The sequence below is a fragment of the Eimeria maxima genome, genomic scaffold (genome assembly GCF_000499605.1).
Source record: "Eimeria maxima Weybridge genomic scaffold, Emw_scaff708, whole genome shotgun sequence".
NCBI lineage: Eukaryota > Apicomplexa > Conoidasida > Eucoccidiorida > Eimeriidae > Eimeria > Eimeria maxima.
In genome coordinates, this window is record NW_013566705.1 from 1 (window position 1) to 9756 (window position 9756).

Below are 9756 nucleotides of genomic sequence, written 5' to 3' on the forward strand. Positions count from 1 at the left end.
ATATAATATATATATATATATTTGTAAATGCATGTATATTCATACCACTCCGTGTATACATATGCACAGCACATATATGCATAGAATCTGCATGCATATCAACAAGTGGGGTAGTAATTATGTATTTACGTATCTTTACAGTAGGCATTTTTGTGTAAGTTTGCCGCCTGCTGACTGGTGCCTGTGTGCGTTTTAGGGGAGCCCATTCCCGAGTTGGACTTGAGCAAATACACTTCGTTTTCGGTGCCTTCGGGTTCGAAGGCTGGAGACGTGAAGGCGTGGGAGAAGACAGTGATAAACTGTCAGCAGCTGCTGCAGCACGCAGCAACAGCTCACATAAACCTCGAGCTCATGAACGCCCATGCTGCAGCGTCTTGGCAGCGGCACCTCACAAATCTCACGCAGACCAAGGACAGGTTCGTCCTTACGACGCACATCAAGAACCATTATATCTTCGCTCCTGCCTCCTGTTGCTTTCTGTTCGTTCTGCCCTCCTTGCTGCTCCTTCCCCTTGCCAAAGTTGCTTTTTGTTTCGGGCTCCGTTGGTTTGCCTGTTGCTACCTTTTACCCCGGCTTGCACCATCTGTATTCCATATATTTTGTTTTCTTGTTGGTGGCGCATTTGTTGCTATTTTCCCCTTCTTTTCCTCCATTTGTCATTCACTTCCATGTGGACCGTTATCGCTATTTTCCCTTTCTCTTGTGCGGTTGTTGGATATTCCCTCGTCTCTGCCGCGTTCTCTGTTCTTGCCGCTGCACATACGTACGAAATTCCACCGTCAGACTTGTCGCTGCAACTAAGCGCCGCACCGAGGAGGAGAATTCTATTTGCAAGACACGAAAAGTGCAGCAGGTGAGATACTGCCTCTTTTCCCGTGTCGTTTGTTCCTGGATTAGTGTGCCGTATTCCTTTGTTGCATGAGTTCTGTGCATTTGCAGTGTGTGCCAATCTGCGCTGCAGGTAGAGGCATCAGGCACCCTCAAGCAGCTGGAGCAAACGGCCCAGCAATACAAAAACAAGTGCGGCATCACACAGCATGTGACAGTCGCGACATTTGCAGAAGTGGCATCAAGCGTTGCAGTAGCAGATGCGGGAGGTTGGCATCTACCTGTCTTCATGGACCGCTTCTTGAACTCCCCTTCTTCCGTGATATGGTTTGCTCTCGTCGTCGATGTGTCGGGTCAAACCTGTGCAATTTCCTTTCCCTCATGAAGTTTACGGTGCTTTTCTACACCCTTGTGCAGCTCTTCTGTTCGATGTGTCCTCGCATGATTGCTGCAATCTATCTTGATCGCATTTCTGTTACTGACCCGCATGCATGTGTGCGACGACTACTCCCACTTCGTTTGCTTCCTCTGAGGTGCTTTGGCCGTGCTATCTCCTCATTGTATCCTGAGCTGTGTGAGTCTGCTGTGTGCTCTGTGTCATTTTCTTTGCTTTTCATGCAGCAACGCATCCATCATTGAGGCTCTGGGACCGCTGACGGCGGAGGTTATGGAATTGAAGGCCAAGTGTAGAATCAGGTAAGAGAAATCGGTGTTCCTTTTGTCGGGGAAATCGGTGTCCTCATTTTTCCTCCTCTAGTTTTTACTGTTAATGAGCAGTTGAGTGTCTTATTTCCCGTTTAGCGCCTGCAGTCAAGCTTGTGCTGCTGCCTCTCTGCTGCCTCTCTGCTGCCTCCCTGGCTTTCCCACCGTTTTGCCTCGCAAGCCATCCCCCGATTCCTCGCTGTTGCACGTATACAGAATCTCTTGTTTATACGTCTTTTGATCTTCTCGTCCATCCATCTTCTGGAGTCGGCTTTCATCTGCACTTCGCGCTTCTCCGCTTTTGCTTCCTCTTTCCCACGGTGTTGTGTTCCTGCGCCTCCCATTGCCCCTCACAGGCGCGTGCTCGCACTTTGTTACGTGGACAAGTATATGCTGGAGTTTACACCTCCTTCTTCGGGTGCATCATTTGCCCTTCATTGCTAATATGTTCATCTACGTTGTGCAATCCCAAGCGATTGCGCCTGTGTCTGGGACCGCAAACGATGCCTTCGTCTCCCCGGGGTGGCGGCCTTCTAATATGCTACTATTTGCTGTTGCTTTACTGCCTTTCCTCAGAGGTATTTTGCCAGAGTACGCAGAGGAGGACGAGTTCGATTTGGAGGCATGGCAGGAGGCGGCGAACACAACGAGTTGACCGTGCAAGTGCAACTCGGGCAGGTTGGCAACTAGCTAGGGCTCTCCAGATGTAGGCAATTTTGCTGATGGTTCTCGGCCACTAGTTGCACGTTCAGACTAACGCAACTGGAGCAGAGGAATTGGCTCTGCGGAGGTTGTGTTTCGGAACTCAGCAAATGTCGGAATTGTGGCCGAATAGACGAAAAAAATGATTGGTACGGAGACGTATTTGGGGGGCGGAGCGCACCGGTACTGATGGCGCTGCTGGTGCTACTCTTGTCTGTGCGTGCACTCAATGCTGAATAGTGCTTGCCTGCTTTCTTTTGTTTTCTCTAGCTGCGGTTTCCCCTGGTTATGCCGTGTGGCTCCATTTATCTGTGAGTGGAGGCCGTTTTGGGCCGTCTGCAAGGCGAGGCCACTGGGCTATTCTCAGAAAACGTTCAGCAAGCACTCAAGACTCATTCATTTTCGCCTTAGGCACCAGTCCAACTAGTGCAACAGGGCATAACGTTCGTCAGTAACCCGCCTTGAATGGTCCCTGCAATTTTTGTTTGGGGCGGTCAGGGGGCCCGATATAGCAGTAGACGCCCCCATTTCTTGACAACTGTGCAGCTCCTTTTATCAGCCAAGGAAACGGCTAGATGCATAGACTAGGCCCAATAGCATCTATGGGGCTTCAGAGACAAGTACTGCACTACTGGGACGCTAGCACGTAGCACAGAGAGCAACATCTACCGAAGCCAACGTTGGATATGTCAATTGCACCCCGCTAGATCAGCATTACATGCTACATTCCAAGCAGGAAGACGCTGGTAAAATATGCTGATGTCGGAGGCCTCCTAGTCAACTTTCTTCCCGTTGTTGTGAGCATGTTAAGCTCTTCGTCTCCAGTAGACTATTCCGTGGGCTTCGGGGTCCGCTATGTCACATCCACCTCCCTACTTCGACTGTGTGCGTATTTCTGATTGCATTATACCGGTAGTTGTTCGGCGGTCGCTAGGGTGGTGAGACATCTCCAACAGGGCGTGCTGTAAGCGGCATCCACCTACAAATGAAAAGGAACTGCATTGAACGTGATGCTTTAAGTTAAGCTTGCATTATCTGTTTAATGAGAGTCTTTACCTCTCTAGACTATAATGCTCTTTAGCGGTAATGTTTAATTTCCCTTTTGGCTCCAGACAGCATGCCTTGAGCGTCTACCCCTCTGCAAACTGTTGTTTCGCGCTTGGCACTCACAGCGCATACCGCAGGTGCTGCACTGGCCCCTGCACATTCCAACTAAGCATACTGGCGTTTCTCACTGAGAAAATAATCGCCTCCATAGTGGTTGGACCAGAGAAATCGTAATCGACCTGCCGCTGCACCTGGGCAGGTGCCTTAGTCAACTCAACGTTCCTACATATCTACTCCACTTTGCGAGTGCAAATATTGGTCGGAGTCTTGTGCCTTCTGTCAAGTGTATCAGCAACCTGAAACGACCGTTCCCATGTAAACACACGCTGGCCTACGTCGTTGCCGTACCCTCAAGGTGGAGATTTCACCATTCCATTGCGCTTCAGGGATTCGCCTGAACACCGCCGAACTTTATCTGCAAAGACGCAACGAAGTCGTGCTGAGGGGCCACGAATGGGGAAGACTGAGATCGAAAGCGCTTCTGTATCAGTTTGTAGAGGCCAAAGAAACTGCCTGTATTGTTGACTGGTCAGGAAGACGGCAACATGAGTCGGTTCTGAGGACCGTCCAGGCGAAGGTATTCCTCGAGACCTTCTGCATGTCAGCCTCCTTTTGCCTGCAGCAACTGCAGGTATCAGCTTGGAATGTGAAGCTTTAGATTGGAGCTCGCCTAATTGTTCGCCAGTCGTTACCATCTGGCAGCCCAGGATGTCAAAATGCTTCGAATTGTATATGTTTTTAGGCGTTACAAGAAACATGATTATCAGCTAGTTATATACAGCACAAATTTATACAGAAATTACATATATACTTTGGCCATGATCTAGTGCCTCTCTTCTGCCTGCAGCGAACTTCTTTAAATCGCGCGTACATCAGTTCTCCTCGACAAAGTGGGACGCTGAATGTCCCATGTCCCTAGTATCAAGGGGATGCCCGGTCCTCTAAAACGAGCCACTGGTTTCTCGTTTACAAGAAAAGCATTGGTGGTGCCAACCCAGCTAGCACAGTCAGCGCTACCTACGAACACATGTTCTGCAAATGATGAGGCGATCTTCTGCGCAACTTCCACAATATCAGGTCTTGTGCAATACTGACGAAATCGCCGTTTAGATTCTGCAGGTGGTGCTGTTGGGGCACAGGGTGACAGGAGCAGCAGGAGCAGCCCAAGCACGCCTGGTTGAGCAACAACACGAAGTAATCACAATTCAACACGGCCATCTTCAGGGGCGGTGAGGTTGCACATGGGAATGTACAGGCTGCGCCATGGGGGTCCTGGAAGATGTATCATTTGCTGTCAGGTATTGTCAAGTCCCTCTGGAGTTGGCACATGAAGCCTTAAGCGGCCGTAGTCGGCAAAGGGTACACAAGCCGAAGTTTTCAGTACTCTGTCCACTGTTCATGAATACAGCGAACAATGATGACTTCTGCTTTCATGGGGGTCTTCCTTGCAGTTTGTGTCGCAGCAAGATGCGTTGCAATTCATGCAATGCGAGGCTTCGTCCTCTCCTGCAGCTCTAGCCTCTTGAGACGCCAAGGCTGGGATTCCTGGTTACTGTGGAGCGGAATCAGTGGTTTTGTGGGGCGCTTGTCTTAAGCACTTGGGTTCAACTTCTGCTCGCAGTAGCCCGAAGACGAGCTTGAGGTCCCTCGCTGCACCTCCTGAGGCCAAGTAAGAATTCATGCGTCAATGCAAGACCGAGTAGTCTAAAAAGTTTCGTGAGAGCCGCTTGCCCCCCTACCGAGCATCTACACTTCCTGAACATTGCGGTCGAAGCACTTGGAGCACGAGGTTAGGAAGTGTGCTGGCAAGTGTAGGACAGGTAATCGGTGAGACCTTTGATAAAACCGATGACCTGTCCTATACTTGGCAACGCATTTCCTATCCAAGGTCTCATGCGAGCTGCAATGGAACAAATCACCTAAGACACGAGCTCTTAAATAGCAGCTGAACTCCCCAGTCTACAAGCGCCCTTGGGCGGCGCGCAGGCCAACTGCCCGATCTTTTCCGAAGGCCACTCAGAACTGCAATAGAAGCCAAATACTCTCGATGAGATCTTATTGAAGGCAGCTGACCTCCCTACACTCTATCCAAACGCCCTGAGCACAGCTGCCCACTGGGGCGCTCCTTGGAACTGCGGAAGTGGAGGCGGCATGACATACATTGCAACGCAGATTGCTGCAACTCTGCCGGCAACGGAGCTCCCATGCAAGCTCAAGCCATCCTTCATGCCTGTATGCATGAGCACTGTATTGCATTACTAGGTTGCCAAAGCCCCTGGAACTGCGTGAGGGGAGGCGGCCTGCCACGAGTTGCTGCGCACCCCTATGGAACTCGTCTGCCAAGAGAGACTCGTATACAAGCAGAACTGGGTACTAAGGCTGTGGGCGATCGTTAAAGGATTTTGCTTGTATGCAGGCCAGTTGCTTGGGCTCACTCCACCCTTTCCTGAGTGGCGTGATGACCCAGTTCCACTTTGCTTTTGGTCAATCCATACGCTGCCTAAGTGACCAAAAACAATTATCCTCCCCGATGGCACAGCGCTGACTCATCACTGTTTGCTGGCCTAGCGGCAAATTCGTCAGTGGTTGGACACTCCTTGCACGGAAGGGATCATGTACACGTGGTCCACTGAAAAGGGAGCTGCGCATTATAGTTCTTCGCCGCGGTCTTGCCGTTCCTGCTGAATCTGGTGATCACGCAAATGGTTGATTGCATCAAAGACAAACTGCGCCTCAACTGCCGCACCCAAATGTAATGCTTCTTCATCTACAGCAAACTTCGGGTGATGGAGGCCGAAAGAAGTTGGCACGTTCCCTGCTTTCTGCGACCCGCTTCTGAGAGCATTTCATACGGCACAGATACCAAATGGTGCATGAATACGATTGTAGAAGTGAGTGGAGTGAGATGACATCTGTTGTGATGGATGGAGGGATAAACAGTTCAACGTAGATCCGGCTCGTGCTTCCTGCATACCTAGTGGTCGTCTCACTCCACTCATTTCTACACTCGTATTCAGCTGGATCTACGTTGAACTGTTTACCTCTTCACCCATCACAACAGATAAGGGGGCTTACCCTAGCGGGGCACAGCATGGGAGAATCGAATAAGCGAAATGAAAGAAAACTATAGTGCTGGTTAGGATAAGCTAGCTAGGTGGCCGTCAAAGAGAACCTCAAGCAATGCACATTCTCGTACGGCGGCATGGAAGGTCAAGGACTCCAGAAGAACAATAACACGAGCGACTACTGGGATCATTCTGTGGGAGGCAACTCACCCGATCCCAATAAACGCGAAGACTCCTGGAAGCTTGTTCAGCACGAAAGAAAAGTCTTCGCCGCCGTACGTCGGCTCCATAACTTCCATTCGACCCTCCGGGAGTACTGCTGAGGCAGCCTGCAACTCAGCAAGAAGCGTAACGTCACCGCAACGTAAACGGCCATGCCGACAACAGGCACAAATAGGCAGCAATGCAGCACGCTCGCACGAAGCAGGATGCATGCACTGGAGTGTGCAATGGAGGCAACAGCATGCAGAGGGAAGGGAGTAAGCAGCCTCGAGACAGCTCTTGCAGCCTCGAAACAGCTGCAACAAAGAGTTACCTTTTTAAAAACCGCTAGTGCCTGTGGGTGAACACGAAGGGTCGGCGTATTTGTATGCAAACGGCGAACTCGTAGGCTGCAGCGGAATGCCTCGGCTGTGCGTTGGACGACCTGGCGAAGTCGAAGTTGCAGCTCGCGCAGTTTTTCGTCACTGAATGCCCTGATGGTCCCCTTAAGAGTACACTCCGACGGAATAACATTAAAGGTGCTCCCCGCCTGGAAGAGAAAGAAATAGGAATCTCCCTAGCGCATGTATAGCTTCAAGCTACACCTATGCATACACTGCATTTGTCGTGGTGTTACTCGCTATCTCCACGTTTCTGTTTCACTGCGTCTGTCTGTGCGTCGCGTTTCTCTACGGTTCGAACACATGGTGCACACCAGCTTAATTCTCTAACTGTACGTGTCTGTTCCGATATCAGGAGCTACGCATTCGTGCGAAACTGAGACAGATATTCACAAGTAGACACCGGGCAGAGGTTTGTGCGTGCCTGACTTGGATCTGCGTGACCGACACAAATCCAGAAGAAACAGCTGAGTAATCGTTCTCTCTTGCCACAAAGTTGTTAATGTTCTGCACGGCGGCTGCACATGCAGTAACAGGGTCATGAGTCTGGGATGGCATCGCCCCGTGACCGCCGAATCCAACGATATCAAAGTGGAAGCTGCGCAGACACCCCAACGACACAGCTTTCGATGGAAAGCAAGCAATAAATACGGGGAGTATGCAAGGATCAAAGGTCTGCACAGCCAACGCCACGGCACACGACGGCGGAAGAACGGGCAGCACGGTAAACCGGCAATAACAAGGAGCCCGGCTGACGCCATACAGAAAGGAATGCGCAGGAGGAACATAGATTAGGCAGCAGAGAAGCAAACAGCCTATGAGATCTATACTAGTCACAAGAAAGTCGGTATGGGGAGCCAGGAAAGGAAAAGTATTGAACAACGGAAGGGCCGTTACAAACAACCCCAAAAGAAAGGGTCCCCACCTTCCAGTGGCAGCCATCAGAGGCCCCGCTCTCGAAGCTAAAGAACCGGTCGGGAGCTGCGGGTCCACATGCAACCCCAGAGCCAAACTTGGCCGAGGATTCCGCTCTAACAAACCCTCATCGAGCATCATCTTGGCACCTTGACCCCCCTCCTCAGCAGGCTGAAACATTAGCAGCACTGTGCCCTGATGAAAGACGCCCAACAGAGGCAATGTAGATCTCAACAGCGGCCGCTGCATGGGAAGTCCACCTACTGCTTCCTGCCCCCGCTTTGAAACAAGCAAATTCACCAGCGGCAAAGGCAAAAATGCTTGGAGGGTTTACTGAAGACTCAGGAGCAGAAGGCACAGAAATGGCTGAGGGGGCACTAAATTCTAGTGATGCAAACCTTAATAGAAGATTCGTTCTTCTTTAGGATTGCTGCAGCCATGAGAAGCATTGTAGTGTGCGCATCATGGCCGCACGCATGCATCTTCCCTTCCACCTGAGATCTAAAAGCAACATCTGCCTGCAGCAACAACAGAAGTAAACGGCATTTCCTGAGAAGTTGTCAAACCAACTGAAACAACATGTCTGTCTTAGCAAATGCAGTGAAGAAAGGCACAGGTACGTCAGTACTACCTAGAGCATCAAAGATACCCAGCATATTAGTTAGAGCAACGGCAGCAACAACGTGCAGCCAAGCATACGGGCGGCTGCAGTAGCTTTGCGTGTCTAGAACCAGCGACAGCACCTGCTCGTGAATTGGAAGAGCATCCATATCTGCTCGAAGTAGAACACATGGGGCATCCCCCGTCCCGATCTCGGCAACAATTCCTGTCCCCTCAAGCCCACTGTCCGCTTGCTGTCGCCGTTCCCGCTGTTGCTGTTGCTGGTGCATCTGTTGCAGCTCCTCTCCATCCCCTCGCTCAGTAGATGACTCTAGCAAAGACTCATCCACGATTGATGACCGTCTGTCTCTGCCCCAACCAGCCGTGTACTTTATGTCTAACTCCTTCAACACCGGAGAGAGCAGCAACAGGTGCAGCAGCAGGATATAGTTGGCGCAGGAAATGCAAGGATGGAGTGACCTCAGTTCAGTATTGTCAGTTGAACACATGCAGGACGAAAATTGCAGCAGCAGTACAAGCAGCTACAATTGCGCAGATTGCCTCTGCCTTTGCAGGTGGTCCTGCTGGTGCTGTTGGTGCTCCTTGTCGTGCACCTCAAGATAAATGCCTCACCGTCAGCACGTCCTGCACCAATGCGGATGTCCTCTCCTCCTCATACATAAGCTCCGGGTGTCTATGCAGCTGTCTCCTTATGTTTACTCCCCATTCTTGTAGGGCAACAGCTTGCTGCAGCACGCAGCTGGCAGTCGGGGGGGATCCGCATTGTGGCAAGTTGGTGTTGCTTATAGCTGCGTCTGCTGCACCTGGAGGTGGTAAAGCTGCCGTTAGTGCTGCCCACAAAAACGTCAATATGTGAGGACTACGCGTCCTGTGCCGTCGAGACAGCATTTGCTTGCAACGCTCCGCCACCGCTAGTGCTGCTGCTTTGTGCCTGTGTCTCCGTGCTGCGGCTGCTGGCCAGATTGCCAGTTGTTCTCCTGTTCTTATTGTGTATCTGTGTCAACTCTTTAGGGAAGAGTGAACACAGAGACAAAATCCCGACAGACTGTCCTACTTCTGTGGGATACCGTAGAGATCCAACTGACTTCAGTCCACGGTATAGACGCCTTTACGGTGAGGGCGTCAAGCGGTGTTGGACTGGCGGTGTTGGACTGACTGCTGTCTCAGCTCCTTCAACTCAATTCGAGAAGTTTAACAAAACATATATACTAACA

At 50.9% G+C, this 9756-nt stretch overlaps 2 protein-coding genes across 2 annotated transcripts; one reads left to right on the forward strand and one right to left on the reverse strand.

Annotated features, from left to right (window-relative positions):
• Positions 1–196: 196 nt before the first annotated feature.
• On the forward strand, positions 197–2185 carry EMWEY_00041480 (Breast carcinoma amplified sequence 2, related, related; the record flags this gene model as incomplete). Its single annotated transcript, XM_013482673.1, has 5 exons — positions 197–416; positions 784–853; positions 962–1020; positions 1450–1524; positions 2107–2185. Coding segments are annotated over 5 exons (503 nt in total), but the record flags the coding sequence as incomplete, so codon positions are not given.
• Positions 2186–5987: 3802 nt separating this feature from the next.
• EMWEY_00041490 (amidohydrolase domain-containing protein, putative) lies at positions 5988–9430 on the reverse strand (the record flags this gene model as incomplete). The annotated part of the gene is made up of 6 exons (XM_013482674.1): positions 5988–6174; positions 6615–6733; positions 7436–7604; positions 7932–8092; positions 8488–8925; positions 9155–9430. 6 exons carry the CDS (start codon positions 9428–9430, stop codon positions 5988–5990), a joined length of 1350 nt encoding a protein of 449 aa, XP_013338128.1.
• Between the last annotated feature and the right edge of the window lie 326 nt (positions 9431–9756).